The sequence below is a fragment of the Hoplias malabaricus genome, chromosome X1 (genome assembly GCF_029633855.1).
Source record: "Hoplias malabaricus isolate fHopMal1 chromosome X1, fHopMal1.hap1, whole genome shotgun sequence".
In the NCBI taxonomy this organism is placed as follows: domain Eukaryota; kingdom Metazoa; phylum Chordata; class Actinopteri; order Characiformes; family Erythrinidae; genus Hoplias; species Hoplias malabaricus.
In genome coordinates this window covers 4,991,884-5,013,342 of record NC_089818.1, presented here as the reverse complement: position 1 = coordinate 5,013,342, position 21,459 = coordinate 4,991,884, and the positions used below count along the sequence as shown (strand labels likewise).

Genomic DNA, 21,459 nt, shown 5'->3' with positions numbered 1-21,459 from the left:
CACCAAGGTCGCCCTGTAAAAACCTACAGGCGCCATTTTGGCTCAAACAAACTCGGGATTGCACTCTTTCTGAAACAAATGTGAGTTAATTTAGACGGATGTGTGATTTAGTGCAATCTAAAGGGTTGTCTCGGCTTTTGATGAACATCTGTGGGCAGTTTTATTCGTGCGAAAAGCGGTAGTGAGCCCTAAAGCTTTTGGTCAGTTATCTAGCTGTCACACTGGCGTTAATTTGAGTGCAGTACGTATGTAAAATGGGCGGCTGTTCAGCTCCAAACTGCTCCAACTCTACGACCATCGGGAAACAGCTTTTTCGCTTCCCAAAAGATCCAGTGCGGATGAAGAAGTGGCTTATAAACTGTCGGAGGGACTTTTTGCCCACTCCCTGCTCCAGACTGTGTCAGGCAAGTGTGTGACTTCCTAATATCAGCTGAAGAAACGATACACTGCTGTTTAAAGGTGCACTAGTCGGTTGCACAGGAGTGTCCGTCTGTTGTTTTAGTTCATCTGCCTAGCCACCAGAGGTTGGGCATCCCAAATCCTGACTGATGCCCTGGTGCGTTAGTGAAGGCGACCTCCAGTGGCCAAGCAGGCGAACCACAACAACAATGACCAATTATAGGCAAAAAGCAAAGGTATCAATAACATCATCACAGGTGTGTTTTGTGCCTAATAACAGCAGTTAAAAATGTTTTTTGTTTTACCCAGAGTGTAGTTTATCAGACAGATTTTCTCAGGCACAGAATGCATTGTGCTAATGCCATTTTCCAAAATAACTTTTTTATCATGTTCATAATATTGTACAGTTAATTTGTACTTGTTAGAAAATGAAAAGAATTTGTCTTCTTCACCTTTAAAATCCGCTCGTACCCTTTGGTCTCTGCAGGACCATTTTGAGGACAGCCAGTTTGAGGAGGTCGCACGTTCTCCAGCAGGAGGAAGGAAACTGAAGCCCAATGCTGTGCCCACACTTTTCAATGTCCCAGACCCTCCCTCTCCCATCACTCCACATGTAGCACTCCCACTTAAACTTGAACCAGGTACTAGAGTGTTAAGACAAATCCATTTGGGATTTTACTCCTCGAATGTAAATGTTTATTTCATCCAGTCTCAGAAAGTTTGGCATAATGTAAATGAAAACAAATGGTCCCAAATAAAACGACAAGTAGGGTATGCACAATAAAATAAGAATCAAATGGGTGTTGGCAGATAATCATAGGTGTAAATTAATGAGTAAGTAAAAATACACATCAGATTTATCAGTCTTTCCCCTAATTCCAGCCACTGCCGTATATGGTGCAATTCCGCTCTCTCTCTTCGCCAATCGCATTGGGTAAAACAATAAAACGTAGGTTAACGCCTTAGTAGGGCATTTAAACATCAGTCTTGCAAGAAATCACACATCTAAACAATATTTAAGTGTCTCTAACAGTGTTGTAATTCTTTGTGTGCAAAACTACGTGGAACACAACACATTTCCATTTCGTGACAGATATTTCCCTCAGTGTAAAAGTTAGCTTAGCGGTTAGCTTCCTTTTCTCTGAGGGGAAAAATCTACCGCCATTTGTAGTCATTACATGTAGAGTACGGATACCAACACAGGACAAACGTAATCTCATTGTGAACCTCTTAAAACCACTGAATGTGGCAGCAACGGTCTCGTTTGACTGTCACAAGCAGGGGAGGTGGCCGAAGTTAGGGGGCGGTAGTAATCTTAGCAGTATTAGCACCTACTTAAACAAAAGCGTTTTTATCTAAAAACATATATTCTTTCAAAGTCAAGCAAGTCTTGGACATTAATCTACACACATATGACTCCTGAAAAATGTTGATTTGAGTGAGTAAAGTACTTCTATTTATTTACAGTCAGCTAAGATTTTCCAATATTGTAACTAAAGTGGCCGGAACTTGAGGTAACTACGCTACATTTGTCTTTTGCAGCACAGTCAACATAAACAAACATGTTCTCAAGTGAAATTAACACACTTTACAATGGATTTCACCCTGTTAAGCAAATTTCATGGTGAATAAATGTCTAATTTTGTCTTCAAATATCTAGAGAAGGATTTGAACGTCGGGGACCACGGCTATGCTCGAAGGCAACCGAGAGTGGACCCTGAGGAGGAAGAACGACAGAGAGCAGAGGAGGAAAGGCCCTGCTCTCTCTGTCAGCACTACAAGAGTCAACTGGAACAGCAGCAGCAACACACTGCCCGGCTTCAGAAAGAAGCAAGTACTTTTTCTAATCCTTCAACAGAACAAACAAGACATGCATCACAGGGACTCAGACCCACCGTAGAGCTGGAGAATAATAAAAGAGTTACACATTTATTTGACGCTTGTGTGCCTCTGTGCTGTATAATTGTTTTGGCATGACTTGCCCCCTCGAGCACACTTGTTTATTAGCCCTAAATAAACTTGCTTAGTGGCTTTGATATAAAAATACGTAGGTCTGCTTGAGAATGCTACAAAACTGAACGATGTTTAAGGCAAGCTTGTGATAATTTGCCGATTTAATTTGCTTAAAAACCAGGTGACCATAAAAAATCACCTCTTGTTTTATGGTGCAGGCGGAGGAGATGAAGAAACGTCTGCACAAGCTGAACAAGATGGAAAAAGGACTGCAGATGTTTCTGTTCGAGGACCAGATCCGGGCGCTGACTTTGGCCAAGCGTTCGCGGCGGGCCATGTGGTCGCACAACACGGTTCTGACCGCCCGCAAGATCCGCTGCGCAGTAGGTGTCAAAGGATATGAATTCTTGAGAGAACTGGGCTACCCTCTGCCCTCCTACAGGACACTGTGTAATCGTCTGGAGCCAAAAATGATGATGACTACTAGCATGCAGGAGGACCTAGCAGAACTGGGCCTGGGCATCATAACAGCCTGCAATAGCCCGGAAGGCAATGGAACAAATGATGAAGGACTTATTGGAATCATGACCTAAGACTTACTTCTTTTTCAATTCGGTGTGTGTGTGTGTGGTAATAATGTGTGAGTGTGTGTTTTCTATTTTTAATGGAGGATAATGCAAAGGCAACATCTGATTAAAGCTTGTGTGTAGCAGGAGCCCTCTACACTGTACGAAATGGTACGTTGGAACAGGTTAGACTCTGTTTACTTCTAGATTCTCAAATCATCAGGGTCTGACATCGTTGTTTTAAATGAAAAGGGTATTTAGTCAGAATGCTGCTGTTCTTTGTTGTAATATTGTACAAATCAAGAGCTTTTAGACCATAATAACATCTGTATATTTGTACAGTAATAGTCTACTGTGTAAAAACGAATGTAACCAAAGTCACTCAGAATTGGAAGAACATGCCAGCAATCCTCAATCAAGGCATGGTCTTTTCATTATGGTTAATCAGTCATGGTAATCCTGCAAAAAATGCGTTAAATAGATTAATAATGGCCATGGAAACCCCTGTATCTGTTTAGTCTACGTTCCCAAGGCAACCACATGCACTATTACAATATGGGGTTTGATGTGGTATATTCTGTAGAAGCCAGACAACATTTCCTTAAGATTTTATCAGTGTATTCTTTAGTCATCCTCTCTCCCACCAGTCTTTACTATGCGCTTTCATCCGGAGTGTTTGTGTCATTGGCAGAGGCACTGTCTATCGGTTTTCACATGGAGGAATGTTGCAGGGGATTACATCTTCCTTAAAGGAACACCTCCTCCTTCATAGCGACAACGTGAAGTACGTATTCCTGAGTCTGCCATCATTTCAAAGTTCAAACTTGAGAAATATACTGCTGTTCCCGTCTCTCTGACTGGATACATGTGATGCTTATTGTTGTGATGTCTACAATAAGTGGCGCTCAGTGCATTTGCATAATTATGGATCTGTATTTGTTTTAAATGTGCATGTACACAGAGATTTTCCTCAGACTGTTGAGTGAAGGCAATATGAATACATGAATATACTTTGTCTATCATCAGAACTGATGCAGTGTCACTGAGAACACACAGTAAGCTAAGATCCATATACTCTGCTAAAGTAATGAATATTCATACAGATTTAAATCAGTGTTTATTGGTTTTGTTGTGACCCATCCACCAGGGAACCCTCTCCCCCAATACCTCTGCCTTTATTCAAAGCCTTAGATATATATCCTTTTTGTTCCAGTGCAAAACCTAAGAAGCGGATTGTGTATTTGCTCTCCTTGGTCAAGAGCGAAAGAGTGTGTTTTGTTTACTATTTATGTTTTTTTTAATCAGGTCATTTTCCAGTAAATGAATGTAAATTTGGATTTAATTCATGTTGGTACCTGAACCAGTTCAGATCATTTGTTGAGTAAATATTGTTCCTTTTTGCTGCTTTGTGCTGTTTAATGTAAGAACACTGACGATACAAATTACGCATTGGCTACTGTTGGCGTAGGCACTCCTCAGAAAAATAAAATGAGTTCAGGGAACTGAAAGTGCTTTCATTTTTCCCCTGGTATTGATTGCTGGCCCTTTTCCAAGCCAAGAGACATGGTTTCTTTTCATCTGTACACATTTAACCACAGGATGTGGTGGCGGGTTTCAAATATAGAGGTGATGGCTCTAATATATATATATATATATATATATATATATATATATACACACAGGGTGGGCCATTGATAGGGATACACCTTAATAAAATGGGAATGGTTGGTGACATTAACTTCCTGTTTGTGGCTCATTAGTATATAGGAGGGGAGAAACTTTTCAAGATGGTGGTGACCATGGCAGCCATGTTGAAGTCGGCCATTTTGGATCCAACTTTTGTTTGTTCAACGGGAAGAGGGTCATGTGACACATCAAACTTATTGGGAATTTCACAAGAAAAACAATGGTGTGCTTGGTTTTAACGTAACTATATTATTTCATGAGTTATTTACAAGTTTCTGACCACTTAAAATGTGTTCAAAGTGCTGCCCATTGTGTTGGATTGTCAATGCGACCCTCTTCTCCCACTCTTCACACACTGATAGCAACACGGCAGGAGAAATGCTAGCACAGGCTTCCAGTATCCGTAGTTTCAGTTATATATATATATATATATATATATATATATATATATATATATATATATATATATATATATATATATACTCCAGATGCAATGAAATTAAACCCAATAAGAATGAATGTGATTGGCTAAAATGGAAGTGAGGAAAAGAGAGAATAAGTTCCTCAGAAATGTGTTTGAGTAAAGCTAAAACAATCATTTGCAAACACTGAAAAGCACAAAGGACTGATGTATTTTGATGATATCCCACACTGATTTAAAGCCTGCACTTTGGTCACTGTTCAGAGGGACAGGAGCTCATGCTGCTGTTTGCACTACAAAAATCAATTGCTCTCACAGGGTTTTGCAGTGTCATCTATTAAAAGTGCCCTTTCCTATACATCTCTGTACTTCAGGTTGGATTTGTACTTGCCTGAGCTTTTAAAATCCTATGTTTATTACTAGTCCTCAAGGTTGTAAAGTGTCTTTGATGTGAAGCACTGAATAGCAGCACCCCTTGTGGTGCAGTGAAGACATTTAGTCTAACGTTGACCTAGTGAGTTACAGCCAAACCATTCTGAAGGTTCTATGTCTGTTCTGCTCAGAGCTGGGTTTTCCAAATCTTCATATTATTAATATAATCGTAAAAAGTGGAGAGAGCACTATGTTTAATACTCTTTCTCCCAGTTAAGAAAAAAAGTGTGAGAGTGGTTTTATGGCCTTCGATGTGTGACGAAGACCAAATGTTTAGCTCAAACAAACAGCGACAAATGGTGAGCAGTGTGTGTTGATGAGTAGGAAGCTCAAATAAAACTCAGCAAATGGCCAAGTCATATTTAACTCGCTTCTGCTTTTGTGTTATGCTCCATAATGGTCGTATTCAGTGCCGAAGATTGTATACTGCATCATTTTTCTTCAGATTTGGTACATCCACCCAGTAATATGAACGTTTAGAGCTCCTCTCCAGTTATTTTCTGTCCTCTACTGGTCTTGTTTCTCATTGCTCATTGGTCCAGTGCATTCACTGGTGGGAATGGTCTTTGTTTTCATATTTCACTCTGTATGCTTGACCCACTTGCAAGTAATGTCTTTACGCCCTTCCAACCAGATCAACAGCACAGAGCGTAACGGATTATTTGGATGAGAAAATCAATGGCTTTGGCTGGAGCGAGAGCCCAAGGCCCTGAACTGTGCCTGCATTGGTTGTGTGTTTTTAGTGGGGGAGGAAGGGGGTGCTTCCACTGGATGAGCCTTTATAAAGTGCCAAGTAAACAGACACCACTTGTTTTTGACTTCCAAACACAGGGCACGTGAGATAACGGAGGTAAATGCTTATTACTTACTTGTTTCTCAGTTGTTGTATGTGTGCTTGTATGTATTTAGCTCTTTTGGGGACTCTAACCATTAACTTAAAAGCATGTAGAAGCAGTCCTGCAGCGTTTATTACATTATCACCTGATCACAGTGTTTAGAGTTGACTGGTTCAGTGTGTCTGCCATCGCCGGACTCATGTTAAGCCTTTTCCATTCATTTTTCAACCAGACATGACCTCCTACAATGTAGTGTGTATGTGTTTTGTTTAACTAAGGGTCAGACCGGGATGATGCAGGGTCTTTGGACTCTGTGGTTGTCCACTCTGTCCACTCTACCCGCTCTCCTCTGGGCGTCTTCGCTGGTGGTGGAGCGAGATAACAATGGATCCCGGATCTGTAAGCCCTCTCCAACCTGGGAGATCAATGGCCAAAACCCCATGAATGACATGCTGGGGAAGGTAGCTGTAGTCGCTCTGCTGAAGGCCAGCTGACATTTTTGCCTAACGCAAGCTTCCAGGTAAAAACAGAAATCATTTCTATTCTTGTTTTTTTGAAAACACGAAGCAGACCAAATGCACCAGATAAAAATAACAGGGCTACGTTTGAACATGGCCACAATGTTATTAATGCAAAGCTCCTTATAATACACCATGTGGAGTACCTTGTTGATTTTAATTGAGTGAGTGAGAGAGATACAAACATTGACAAGGAAAATCAGGAAGGGAGCTAAGACGTGGTCCCAGCCCCGTGTGAATATCAGATGTGTGTTTTGCGCAGGCTCGGTGGCTTGCGTGATAAACTGTCCAGGAGTGGGCTGACCAAGGTGGGCTTCGTGGTTGTGAATGAACAGGAAGCCCACTCCAGAAGCATGTACTGGGAGCTGAAGAGGAGGACAGCAGAGGACATCCCCGTCCTCCAGCAGGATCCACTCCAGCAGGATGTGTGGGACGTACTGCAGGGGGAAAAGGATGACTTTTTAGTATATGATCAGTATGTGAATGGTTCAAATCACTTTGGCTTATCATTATTAGGTTAAGGGAGTATACAGTTTTTATTTAACACTAATTATGTATAATAAACCTGAAACATCTCTCTCTCTCTCTCTGTAGATGTGGCCGGTTAACTTTCCACATTGTCCTGCCGTTCAGTTTCCTCCACTACCCGTATGTGGAGGCAGCCATCAGAGCCACGTATCTCACCAATATTTGCAACTGCAAAGTGAGTTTAAATCTGAAACTATGCTATTTCTAAGCTTACAGTTCCCCTAAAACTAACAAGCTAATGTAGCTAACAACAGGAGGATGTTAGCTTAGCTATGAGGTTAGCATTGTGCGTACCAAGATCATCACACTAAACTACTGCCCTCCTTGTTTTGTATTCATAACTACACGTCAACAGATATATAAGAGTCCAGTGGCTTTGTAGAACTTTATTCTCCACAGCAAGGGTCATCCACATGGAGTGGGTATGTTAAAAATAGGTTTAATGCCTGCATCTGTGATACAAGCCAGGCCACTAGATGTCAGCATAGCAGCAGTTTGAAGAGACTGTTTCCTCTTATAATTTCCACTCAAGCCTTCTGTCGACTGAACTTAAATGTATGTGTTTTAGGAGGATATCAACTCGACGCTTTCCGTAGATCAACGAAATTCAACTAGCAAAGGGCTAAACCAGACTGTGACTACTGTGGAGCCTGTGGATCGAACAGTCCACCATCACCACCATGACCATTCCAGTCATAGCCATGACCATTCCTCACACAGCACAAACCCTGTTATTGTCACAATTGGAGAAAGTCACGGTCACCATGACACACATGATCACACAGAACACAAGGGTCAAATCACACACACACAGGAGCATCACTCAGCTAGCACGTAGCCTTTTGCTAATACACCTGTAGGGGAATTACAGCAGTGTAACATTTTATGTTCTTTTAACTTACAAATATGTTAAGTAAACATTCACATTATGAGCAAAAACATGTTCAGTGAACTGCTAGTCATAGAGAGCTAAAATGGTGGATGCAGCTTTTATTTATTTACTAATCGCAGCTAAAAATATTACCTTAGCAGCTACCGTTTGAAATGCTAAACACATGTAGCTAAAAGCAATGGATGTTTAACAAATTCATGACAGGGAACGTATCTTGCATTTGTTCCACTTCTGGGCGGTACGGGGAAGGCAGCCTTTATGTTTGGTTACTACTGGGTTTCTACTTATAGCTCTTAATGAAGCGTGCACTTTAAACCTGCCGCAGGTGCGTGCGTGCGGACGCTGAGCTGGGGAGAATCACAGGAGGTAACATCACATATGGCCTTCTCACTGACGCACTGGGGGATCATCTGCATGTAAGAAGTAAAAAGAAGCAAACAATATTTATGGAAATAATTCTTGTTTTCTTTTAATGTATCACCTGAGATGAAGAATAAAGCAGCATTGTAGTCTATATGGGCCTTTGGGAAAGTTGAGCAGAGAGAGGACTTGTGGAATTGTGGATACAATTGGTATTTAGGGGAAATCAATAAATCTCTAGAAATTAAAAGATATTTTAGAAAATCATCTGAGCTGAGGAGGACCCTAAATGAATAAGGAAGCTGAATAATATCAAACAACGTTTGTAATAGTAACATTATAAATGAATGTATTGTTGTTGTTGTTGTCGTTTGTTTTGGTTTTTTTCTCATGCTGTAAATGAAACAGTTTCACTAATAAAGAGAAATTAACATTGTCTTTCTTGTGGACAGTGTACGTCATATTGACATTTTACGTGTATTTCAAAACTAAAATGTAGGCCTTGTGACGGACAGTGAACTGGTGTAGTATCCAGACTCACCATGACCCTGATCAGGATGAAGCAGTTAAATGAACTAAAATGAATGAATAAATAAATGAACCGTACTTTAGGGTAGAGATCATAGTTATTATAATTTATTATTATTCATTATTACTTTATTATAAATTATTAATGTATTATAACACTTACTCTACTCCAGGAGGTGACATTACCTCTCACAGCTACAGTAGCATAGCGACACAGTGGTCTGTAATAACGCTACACAGCATTACAGCATTATATCACTGGGAACCTGCTGTTCCACCTGCGACCACTAGATGGTATCTTGCTTCAAGAAACACTAGAGTGCATAGATTCACCACAGTTACAGTAAGCAGTATCCCTCCCTGGTGTCCCCTTTACTGGTTACTTCTTGTCGACCCACACCTCTGTGCAACGTGAGAGACCACCATTCGTTTGTTTAATGTGATCTAGGTGGCCATTTATTACATGGGGAAAGAGTAAAATACAATTATCAACAACCTTAAGCTAGAAAGTAGCTAATAGGTTTGTTCACTCCAATAAAGACTGGGGAACACTATTTCTAATGCTATTGAAGTTAAAGTGCTGCAACATTATAACCCTGTACACTAGTACCTCACTAGAATAAAGCCCATTAACGACTTTGCTGAGGTATTTTTGTCCTTCTCAGGATGTGGTAGCTTTATTTCAGATGATAAAAATGTCCACTAGTTCTAATATTGGCTCTGCTGTAAAGTGTGAATATCATGACTCTGTTAAATTCTTTATCTGTGAACTGTGTGTGTGTGTGTGTGTAGCCCTTCTCTCCTCCTGCCCATCCCCCTCTGGTCATTAGGGATCCGGTCTGTAACGCTCTGGTGATCTGGCCAAATTGAAATAAACCCAAGTGGACTTTACTTATCTAATCTCCCCCCACACAGTGACACTTCATTTATCTTAGAACTCACTGGATCAAGAAGGTCCAATCACAGCTGACCTGGGGGCGTGTCCATCTGATCTGCCCACGCCTCTTTCCCGTGGACACGCCCATGTCATCAGTGTTTTACAGCAGTCTGAGTGTCATCCAAGGTAAAGGACTACCAAGGTACTGCAGCATTACATTTTAGAAACAGTACATGTCCAAAAATATATAGACACCTGTTCATTTAATGCTTGTTCTGAAGAGCACTGATGCAACAACAGTCTCTACTTAAGTGTGAACTCCTTACACCACCTGAATATTGTTTGTGAGGATTTGATTGCAGCCATTATATATAGGTCAGATGCTGTTGTTGTGTGATTAGTTCTGGATCTCACACCATAATCCAGCTTATCCTAAAAATACTGGAAGGAGTTTCATTAGTGGCTTTATGCTGTACCTCTCTGGCCAGCATTTGGCATTGAGCGTTGTGAGTTTAGGCTTCAGAGCAGTGTAACTAATGCTGCTGTATGAAGGAGGACATTCCATGGACACTTCAGGATAATAGTTTCAGGTAGTTGGTATGTGCTGGAAATAGAAAAAAAAACAGCCCCAACACCTGAGTGGCATGTGTCACAGCTGAATGGCTCTTCTCTCCTGGCAGGAGAAGGTAATGATATGGAATTGGTGTCTGGAGCAGTGCTGCCTGGAGGAGGGAGCTAAAGTGTACTGGAACATTCCTCACCACGTTGTTCAGAGGAGTGAGACGTTACTGCAAGCTGTCCAAAATGACACAGGCTCTAAATGTCAGAGAGCCATGTGGACATCTACAGTATGGATAGAGTCTCTAAAACAGTGTCACTCCTACAGTTGGCTGATAGATTAATTCCATTCATTGCCAGAGTGTTAATAAGTATAATTTACAGCTGCGTTATATAACCACTGAAGTAGAACTGGGTGTTTGGAGACCTCTCTGGTGGAAATGAGTTATTACACCCAAAGTTTGGAAGAACACTATGCTTCACGAAAGTGGACTGATCCACTGATTGCATATGAACCTGATGATTCTGGATGAATCTCATGATTGTGGTTGAATCTGATGTTTCAGGATTAAGCTGATGATTGGGTGTGGATCTGACAAGTGTGGATTAATTTCATGATTGCCTATGAATCTGGTGATTGTGAATGAATCTCATGATTATGGATGAATCTAATGATTGCGGATGAGTTATATTTGTATGAATATGATAATCATTTGATGGAAGAGGACATATCTTCCAAGGTATAATCTTATGTTGATTTTACATTTGGAACCTCTTAAATGTTCACTTACCAAGCCCATGACAAAAAAATCAGACATTGGAAGAGTCAGAGGGGCGGCACAGTGGTGCAGCAGGTAGGAGGAGTGTGGTGTGTTCTCCCCGTGTCTGTGTGGGTTTCCTCCGGGTGACTGTCTGTGAGGAGTGTGGTGTGTTCTCTCTGTGTCTGCGTGGGTTTCCTCCAGGTGACTGTCTGTGAGGAGTGTGGTGTGTTCTCCTTGTGTCTGTGTGGGTTTCCTCCGGGTGACTGTCTGTGAGGAGTGTGGTGTGTTCTCCTTGTGTCTGCGTGGGTTTCCTCCAGGTGACTGTCTGTGAGGAGTGTGGTGTGTTCTCCCTGTGTCCGCGTGGGTTTCCTCCGGGTGACTGTCTGTGAGGAGTGTGGTGTGTTCTCACCGTGTCTGTGTTGGTTTCCTCCGGGTGACTGTCTGTGAGGAGTGTGGTGTGTTCTCCCTGTGTCTGCGTGGGTTTCCTCGGGGTGACTGTCTGTGAGGAGTGTGGTGTGTTCTCCCTGTGTCTGTGTGGGTTTCCTCCGGGTGACTGTCTGTGAGGAGTGTGGTGTGTTCTCCCTGTGTCTGCGTGGGTTTCCTCCAGGTGCTCCGGTGTCCTCCCATGGTCCAAAAACATACGTTGGTAGGTGGATTGGCGACTCAAAAGTGCCTATAGGTGTGAGTGTGTGAGTGAATGTGTGAGTGTCTGTGACTGTCCTTAATTCTCTTTTAGTTCTAGAGTCCTGAATACATTTATCACTGACAGCTGGATATCAACATTGGTCGTTTCATTTTACAGAGTCTTGTTTTTTTTGTCTTCACCATTTAGAGTCAATCAACACAAGGTAGTTTTTTATCTTTAACTTTATTGGATTTAGGGATTAGAGACTATTCATTTCAAAGCTAACTATGACATCATAGATATTCTCAATATTTGCATTCAAGCTGACATCCCCCTTTTAACTTCTGTATGTGTGTAGATGAACACTGGGGAAGGCTGAATATCTGAAAGGCTGAGAGACCTGCGCTGTCTCTCACTCTAATGAAAGAGAGAGAAGCATCTCCCCGTGCTGTCACACAGCTGACAGAATGTGCTGGAGGAGGGCTTTTTTCCCAACCTGCCCAAATGCGAATCTCCCACAATGCCGTCAGCGTGGTTTACAATGGCCTGCGTGCGGCCTGTAGCGCAGTAAATAGCTGACAGTTCTCTGGGTGTGCCTCCAAATGTCACTTTCCCCCAGAGATGCCACATGAAGGCCATTCTTTAATGCTGCTGTCACTTTAAGTACGAGCCTTTCTTTCTGCAGGCACCCTTTGTCGAGGTGTATAGTGAAGGTCCTTCTTGAGAGATGACAAAAAGTGCTTTCAGAGAACAGCAGACGAAGAGATGTCTGCCCACCCCCTCCCTTCCCCCCTCCCTCTCTATTTCTCGCTTTTCAATGCATGAACTTTCTCGTTCATTTGAAATCAAGAGTATGATTAAGAGTTTTATCCCTCAAATCCCAGTTACTTTAAGAAGGCGTTGCATGATAGATTGCAACATTGCTGTGAGCGTTTGATAGCATTCAGACACTAAGTACTGATGTCGGATGATTAGAATTGGCACTGCAAATGATCTCAAAGTTATTGGAAGGAGCTCTAACACTCCCAACAACACCTCAGTCCAAACCTGAGGTGGCTTATATCTTGCTGGCCAACACTTGGCCTTGGGCAAGCTGCCCTTAGACTCATTTGTGAGCTTATTTAGTGATGCAGGGCAAGTAAACTCAAACAGTCCCTTTTAAACTTGTCTAGTTCCTTAGCGCAGTGTAAAGGCAGCAGTGCTTCTCTAAACAATATCCTCCCTAGTGCAAAATGTTGAGTTTAGTGATCGTTCCTCAACTTCCTCTGAGAATCCTCAGTGTGGGCTTTAATTAGTAATCACTCAGAGAGAGGCCTGGACGGTCCCCTCTGCTGCCGGATGATAATTACACAGACACACACTCACTGAGCACCACACGAAGCACGGATGACGGAATTTTACGTTAGCTGCCTCTTTCAGACAAAGAGGGTTAACGAGGAGTGGTGCAACCTTGGCCGTGATCACACATTTCAGCTCTTGCGCTGAGGAAGCACAGGTCAGGGGTCAGTCACGTGACGTAGGGTCACTGCAGGATGTGGTGTCAGGGGGTGATGCTGCAAACATTTCATTCCAGACAGCAGGAAAACCCCATGGAGGATGAGGTGATGCTAATGGAAAAACATTGAAGGGTGGGTTAACACACACATATGTACAGATGTCTGTTTTTATGCCTCTTGAGGACACAATGTCTTTCATGTGTTCCATTTATACTCAAAGAGCCCTTTTCCTTTTTTTGTGGGTTTTAGACATGGACCCTCAAATTAATACTGGCCCTTTTCTTCTTTTTCTTCCTCTTCTTCTTCTTCTTAACAATGTACAGGACAATGTCCTCTTTTTCTTTAAGAGAGAAGATAATGTTGGTCCTTTTTCTTTCATTTTGGTCACAAAATTATACTTAAACAAATAAAGACTCCTAGTCGAGGTCATGGGGACGTTCATGAACTAAGCCACACTGCTGAAGATATTCAGGGACTTATTTATTTATAGTATTTCAACTGGGATTACAACACAGTTGCTTGGCCAGGTCCCCACACTGAAGCTGTAATCTCACATCACAAATACGTCACCGTGAATTTATCACTTTAAAGCTATTAAAGACTCTAGTTAATGCAACAGAAAATGTGTTCCACTTAATTCGCTTCATTCATTTGTCATATATTTAATTAATTAAGGGAATGATGTAAATGTTTGAGGTGTGTAAATTTGATTAATTTTTACTGTTGAATATCTTCATAAAACAAACATTATGTGCTGTGTATTAACAGACGAACAGTGAATATTTGAGAGTGAGACTCATTTTCATCATTGATTATATGTCTCACTTGGGATGTGTGGGAATAGGATTATGGACCTTTAACTCCAGAAAGGAAAGCCCCATCTGTGTGAAAAGGACCCCCATTTCAAGACACAAGCAAGCCCCTATCAGCAGCACTGAGGGCTTATCAATCACCATGAGAGCCTGTGGAGAAAGATTTATGTTTGGACGGTCAGAGGAGGAATCATTTAAAGAGGCAGACATTTTGTTGCTAGCATTTACTCTCAGTGATATTTATGTGCTGGGTTTGTCTCTGAAATTCCTCTCGGTTCTACAGACTCATACTTGTATATTGTGTCCATTTCAATATCCTTTCCCAATGTATAGCCATATATTAAGCCAAGAAACAAGACATGATGAGAAAAGAATAAGCCTAGCCAACAGAAAAACGGCTTAGCAGAGGTTAATACACAATACCTGCTAGCATGGCTAGTAGTTAATTTAGCTAAACAGTTAGCATTATCGGCTGTTTCGATATTAGGCACATGATGAAATAATCCAGCTCTTAGAGGAGAGGAATTATGTGCTTGGAAAAGCTATGGAGAAATCATTTAAAACAGACATATTTTCTCAAACATTCGAGAGTGAGTGACATAGCAAAAAGCTAAAAATGCAAATACTCTGTAGCTCTATTCACCAACAGGACAGACCTTATCAGCTCTAAATAGTCAGGAAGATAAGAGGCAAAACAATTCAAATCAATCAAATATCAAGGCTAGCACTGAATTTAAACCTACTTAAGCTAGCAAGATACAAAGTGCTAGCTGCTGTGTTGTGTTCGTTGTTAGACACATTTAGAGATAATCCTGCTCTTAGGCTCAAGAATTGTGACAGAGGAGAGGTCACTTAAGGAGGCAGGAACTTTGTCACTAGCATTTATGCTTATCATATTTCTGGATGATGGGTTAGCAAAAATGTTAGGGGGTTAGCTTTACAAAAACATTTTAGTCAACTTCACAAACACTTAATAACTTCATACAGTGGCAACAGTAAAACATCTGATCTAAATAGCATCGCTACTAGTAAAGAGCTAGCAATAAACACCAGAATCACCTAATCATCCAGTGGATATTTTTTTGTCCAGTAGGTGGCGATCAAGCCCTGAGCCAATGAGTCACAAGCATTTTTCAAAATCTCTGTTGAAGGCAAGAAAAGAAGCCATTTTCTGACCAATGAGTGCTAATAGTGTTGCCTATTTTCGTGGAAGGGGCAAACTCTTGCCCAACATTTAAACAAGTGCTGTTGCATCCAGTAAACTCTCAGCTTTAAGTATGCAAGAGTGTTCCAGCTGGAGTTTGACATACAGGAGTTGCATCATTGTGAGCTCATTCTGCCAGGCCCTTGGCTGTCCCTCGGCCTTCACATCAGGGTGGCTCTGTCTGAGCAGTTTTTAGATGCACAGCACGCACTGGTGAGAAACACGAACTTATTTTTCAGCGCAAGGACCAAGTTTAACAACCATCACCTGCTGCTGTTCCACTGGAAACTTGTGTCAATATTTTGACAGCAATCTATGCTTCTATTTTGCAATAAGCCTAGGTTCTACCTACATTTTAACAGGTAACATCTAGCTAATGCCTGTATTATAAAAATAACCTTGTAGGCGTATCTTATTGTTCCTAAGTCCCTGTAATAACCTTAGACATAGGACAACAACACTCTTCGTTCATTTTTACTGTTATTATTATTTTATTTTTTATATACTTTTGGCAAGATTTAGTATTTTTAACTCTGGGCTCCCCCTACAGTTGCAGAGTGTAATTCACTTTAACAGCACTTTCTTAAAAGCAATGAGACGGGTCTCCTACCCTCGTCTACAAGTTACAAAGTGCAGTTTCTGCTGTGCTGAACCGGTCAGTGGGGCATCACAATGATCACATTGTATTGCTTTAACTGAATATTCTGGGTTTTTATGTGACATCGCAAAAGCAGTGAATTCAGACTGTCTCTATTCCATATGTGAATCTTTATGGAATTGTTTGTACATCTTGGAATCTCAAGGTACATTCACATTGTTTATTACATTCTGAGGACAGTCAGTTTTCTATTATGGGTCCTTATGGAAACGTGTGGGTGTCAGGTCCATTACGATAAAGCCATGGAGTGTTGTAGAAAGCAAGAAGAATATTCTGAAGTTGTTACTGAAACATTTCATTGAACACAGTGACCTCTATGTAGTAGTCTATAAATGTATTGAGTATATTCTTCACTACCAAGGCTACGAAATCCTTCTTTCGCCCGCTCTTCTATATGTTGTACTCAATGCAGAGGCAGGGTTAGAAAAGCCTTTCTATAAGCTAGCCTCTTCATGCTGGTCCAGTTACTTCTTTGTCCTGTTTCTTTGCATTATTCACCAATGAATGATGCTTAGCCGAAGCACTCTCCTCACGGCCCTCCATTCGAAACACCTTCGTCTCCACTCGCATCGCAGCACACTCTCTCCTGACACAAAGACAAAGGGCCTTGTACATATGGGTATCTCCCAAGTCCCTGACAAGATTAAATATTAATGTTGCCATAATTTCTAAAGCTCAGAAGGAGACAAACACTTCAGGCCCCCGACAGTCATCAGTGAGTTATGTGTTTTTCCCAGTAGCAAAAAAGATTGTCAAAATCAATTCTGTTCTAGAGAGAGGAACAGTGCCGTGTTTAAGGCCACGTTTAAGTTATGATTTTATTAACACTGGAGAGGCAGTGGCTATTTATTCTTATTCACCTGACTTTTATTATGAATATCAGATCATCTCCATTTTTATTTTTTATTTTTTCATTTTTATATTATGCAAATTCAGGTTGAATTGGCCAATAGGAATGCTCCAAAATGACTTAAGTGTGCTTTTTCATTCGGGATATTGTCAGACGGTGACGATTTTAATAATTGTTTTTAGTAGCACTTTGTTGATTGTGGGCTTTCTGCTTGCTGTATTCACAGGTTTCATGTTTTTCTGAGGTGTGTGTGTGTGTGTGTGTGTGTGTGTGTGGGGCAGTCCTGAAACCAAGCCATGGTTATAGCTGCAGAGGCTCAGTCTTCCTTTCAGACCCATATCGCTAAGTTGAACGATGGACAGAAACACCTCTGGATTTGTTCAAATCTGAAGAGTGATAGATTTTTACTCACCTTTTAAAAATAAAGGCTGAAAGTGCATAACTTAATAGCCTCTCAAAAAATGACGTTTGCAGAGTACTGTTCAATCACAGGTTCAAGTAACTATTGAGTTACAGTGGGCTGTGGTTGGAGGCATGGTCCCTCATATCACAAATAAATTACACGGTCCATCGACCAAGCCAGTGTAAGCAGAATCGTTATTGAACTGACCATCCGACTGCTCATTGGCTGCTCGGGTCTCCTTTTAGGCCGCTGCGTTTCATGAGCCACTTTAACATCAAAGCCTCGTGCTCGTGTCTGTCTCGTCTTCATCCCGCAGGAGCATCCTCTTTTGATTCTCTCATTCTCTTTCTCCCTCTCTCTCTTCCTCTTTCTCCCTCTCTCCATCTGTGCTCGTCCCTGCCCCCGTGTCCCGGGTCACCTGACGCAGAGCGGGGGTCTGCAGAGGGCTGAATTACGCTGCTGTTCCACGTTATTAGACGTGACACTCCAGCGAGATAATGGAGCCTTTCTTCATCCCCCATTTGAAATCCTAATCGCATTTCTTTGATTAATAGGCGCTGATCTGCATATCAAGGGCTCTTGTTAATTTACTCCAGCACAATCCACCCCCCCCCCCCCACCACCCTCCACCCCACCACCAACCACCCCCTTCTTTATGATGCACTTGTGAAAAAGATGAAGGGGAGAATAAGCAAGATATACATATCTATCTTCCCCATCTCGTGCTGGGGCCATGCGTCTGAAGGCAGAGGAGGAGGATCATGGGAGCAAAGTTTCTGTTTCTGAAGCAGCTTTACTTTTTTCTCTGTAACAGTAGAGGTCTGCTAGAGCAAGATAATGAAGTATATCATAATAAGCACCAATCAGATTGATTACTCCAGATGTAGTTGATCAGCTAAAACGTGTTTGGCATCAACATTGTCCTTCTTTTGTTTTAAATATCTCATTCCTGAGCCACTGTTAGCATGTTGCAGCTGCACAGCTAGGGCTAATTTGTAAGGTACATGGTATGAGCTGATCACCCATTCCAGTGTGTGCTCTTTCCTTGTGCCCCATGATCCCAGGGAGTCTCTTGACCTACTGCAAGTCTCATCAGGATAGAAAAGAAAGAATGAATGAGTGAATGAATGATTAAGCCAATAGCTACGCTAGGTTTATGTAGCTACATAGCCATAGTGCGAAACTACGGAAGCAAACTTCAGACCCTTAAAATGACTGTGATGTGGCGATATAAAATAGACCACTTTGCAAATTTGAACCCTAAGGTTCCTGTTAATTTCCATGTTCTTCTCTTGATATAACTTGGCACTGCCTTGAACAATGGGTATGCTGACTTAGCTAGTCTTAAGACTTGTCTCCTTGCCCCCTCCCTCTCTTCCCCTGTAGGTGTAGCACTCTAGCACTCTCGTCATTTCAGGCCCTCGAAGTGACCTTTCCAGCTCAGTGGAGCCAGCCAGGCCCCAGGAATCCCCCAGCTCTTCTCAGACTCCCCCTCACACCATAGGCCCACGTCCCAGGGCTGAACACAGCTGAGGAGGAGGGTTGATAATAACTCTACAGATATGGAGCACAGTGGGTGGTGGTGTCGGAACTGAGGGGTGTCCAATCCTCCTTTATCTGTGGTTTCTCAGTGATATAGTAGGAATGTCCCTGTTAAATTTAGAACAGCCACAAAACAATTGTCTACCAAAAGATAACTTAGCGCTAACATGATATTATAAATCCTATAGGAAGGCTAGCGGAAATTACCTTTAATGTTGAAGTGTCTTTTTTTCTTTCCAGTTTTTTGATCAAAATGTTACATTTATGGGCCTAAGGGACTTTAAGAATTGCTTTTACTGGACTAACTGTGAATTTGAAAAAGCCCCATCGTCCCATACATCCATCACTCCCTCAGATAGTGAGTATATTCGCATAAATTCGACAAAAACACAACACAAAGTGATAAAAATAGCTTTAAGAAAGGACTGAAATTGGATGCAATAGTCCACTAAAATATACTTAGATCAGGTGCTGACACCAGGCGAGAGCAGCTCTAGTGATTAGCCCTCATTAAGCCTTTTGGGATCCACCTTCAGGGTTTCGGAGCGCGAACGCTGCTACGTGAGAAATGCTTCTCGGTTTGTTTAGCGGTTGGTAGACGCAGAGTTGAGAGAATAATGGCCATGCCATCTTCAGTAAAGCGAGGGAGAAGAGCTCTTGAGAGCTTGATGAGGGACGCATGTGACGGCAAGCACAAAAGATCCAGTTTGTGTCATAACGAGGGGTTTCTGGGTGTTTTACCCTGACACTGGGCTGTCATCATGGCGCATTGTCTGGGACGATAACGAATGAGCAGCACCACTTTATGGCCTTTGTGCAGGAGCCATTGACTGTGCCGAAGGACGAGCACTTTGGGGGAAAATGGCTGACTGTGTGTTTGCCTTTGGCTCCGCGTAGTCTTTAAAGTAAAGGTTCTTGTTTGTACGGTTCATGGAAAAATGTTTCTATCGCCTTAAATGCTTCTTAACAAGGCGCAGTGACTGTACAGGGAATGTTACTGTGAAGCTTTCAGTGATATCTGTCTCTCTCTCTCTCTCTCTCTCTCTCTCTCTCTCTCTCTCTCTTTCCCTCTCTTTCTATTAAAGACATGGAGATAATACATGGCTTATAGCCAGAGGCACAGTAAGGTAATTAACCAGCTCATTTCCAGAACACCTCGGAGGAACTTAAAAGCCAGCGCTGGCTAATTTATGGGTTAATTAATAAGATGGGGGAAAGGTAAACATCGTAAGAATCAATTTACCAGAGCCGACAGCACTGGGTGAACCTGGTGCCCGAAGACGGAGATGCTCCCCAGTTGAGCCGTAGTGGATTGTTCCGGAAGAAAATGGAGGCCCATCTCGGCTGGCACCAGCTTAGGAAATGCACTCACAGCTTTGTCTGCGCAGACAATTAAAGTCTTAAATAGCCAGCTCCTTTCACTCGGACAAAGTAGTCGTCTTCTCTAAAAAAAGAACAAACTGGTCAGGACAGGTGCCAGGGTCCAGGTGGTGGCAGCTTTTCCTCCGCAACGATAAGATGCCTGTGTGTCTGAGATTAGAAATCTGAGCGAAGGCATATAAGCTTGGATTCAGGCGGCTAAATGTTAGAAATGATAAACTGGCTGCTTTGCAAACTTTCTGCATCACCGTGCCAGTGACTGGGACTGGGATTTCCTTCTCTTAAACAAAGGCCAGAACGGTCATTTTGATTATTGTGTACATTGTTAATGTGAGGGGGCGGCACGGTGGCACAGCAGGTAGTGTCGCAGTCACACAGCTCCAGGGACCTGTGAGGAGTGTGGTGTGTTCTCCCTGTGTCTGTGTGGGTTTCCTCCGGGTGACTGTCTGTGAGGAGTGTGGTGTGTTCTCCCCGTGTCTGCGTGGGTTTCCTCCGGGTGACTGTCTGTGAGGAGTGTAGTGTGTTCTCCCTGTGTCTGCGTGGGTTTCCTCCAGGTGACTGTCTGTGAGGTGTTTGGTGTGTTCTCCCTGTGTCTGCGTGGGTTTCCTCCGGGTGACTGTCTGTGAGGAGTGTGGTGTGTTCTCCCCGTGTCTGCGTGGGTTTCCTCCGGGTGACTGTCTGTGAGGAGTGTGGTGTGTTCTCCCCGTGTCTGCGTGGGTTTCCTCCGGGTGACTGTCTGTGAGGAGTGTGGTGTGTTCTCCCTGTGTCTGCGTGGGTTTCCTCCGGGTGACTGTCTGTGAGGAGTGTGGTGTGTTCTCCCTGTGTCTGCGTGGGTTTCCTCCGGGTGACTGTCTGAGGAGTGTGGTGTGTTCTCCCCGTGTCTGCGTGGATTTCCTCCGGGTGACTGTCTGAGGAGTGTGGTGTGTTCTCTCTGTGTCTGCGTGGGTTTCCTCTGGGTGACTGTCTGTGAGGAGTGTGGTGTGTTCTCCCTGTGTCTGTGTGGGTTTCCTCCGGGTGACTGTCTGTGAGGAGTGTGGTGTGTTCTCCCTGTGTCTGCGTGGGTTTCCTCCGGGTGACTGTCTGTGAGGAGTGTGGTGTGTTCTCCCTGTGTCTGCGTGGGTTTCCTCCGGGTGACTGTCTGTGAGGAGTGTGGTGTGTTCTCCCTGTGTTGGCG

The 21,459-nt window shown here is 42.6% G+C and overlaps 2 protein-coding genes across 2 annotated transcripts; both read left to right on the top strand.

Moving 5' to 3' along the window:
* The first annotated feature begins 22 nt into the window (after nucleotides 1–22).
* LOC136675949 (THAP domain-containing protein 2-like) lies at nucleotides 23–4,407 on the top strand. Its single transcript, XM_066652773.1, has 4 exons — nucleotides 23–404; nucleotides 887–1,040; nucleotides 2,060–2,229; nucleotides 2,571–4,407. The coding sequence occupies exons 1-4, from the start codon at nucleotides 255–257 to the stop codon at nucleotides 2,943–2,945; spliced, it is 849 nt and encodes a 282-aa protein (XP_066508870.1). The 5' UTR covers nucleotides 23–254; the 3' UTR covers nucleotides 2,946–4,407.
* A 1,831-nt stretch (nucleotides 4,408–6,238) lies between these two features.
* On the top strand, nucleotides 6,239–8,643 carry LOC136675867 (selenoprotein Pb-like). The gene is made up of 5 exons (XM_066652658.1): nucleotides 6,239–6,307; nucleotides 6,572–6,813; nucleotides 7,074–7,286; nucleotides 7,406–7,514; nucleotides 7,908–8,643. Exons 2-5 carry the CDS (start codon nucleotides 6,584–6,586, stop codon nucleotides 8,175–8,177), a joined length of 822 nt encoding a protein of 273 aa, XP_066508755.1. The 5' UTR covers nucleotides 6,239–6,307; nucleotides 6,572–6,583; the 3' UTR covers nucleotides 8,178–8,643.
* The last annotated feature ends 12,816 nt before the right edge of the window (nucleotides 8,644–21,459 follow it).

Excerpts from the sequence above, each read along its gene's own strand:
- LOC136675949 (XM_066652773.1), top strand. The coding sequence starts at position 255 with ATGGGCGGCTGTTCAGCTCCAAACTGCTCCAACTCTACGACCATCGGG. Across the intron at positions 405-886 it reads CCTGCTCCAGACTGTGTCAG|GACCATTTTGAGGACAGCCA; the intron begins GCAAGTGTGTGA and ends TGGTCTCTGCAG. Across the intron at positions 2,230-2,570 it reads CTGCCCGGCTTCAGAAAGAA|GCGGAGGAGATGAAGAAACG; the intron begins GCAAGTACTTTT and ends TTTATGGTGCAG.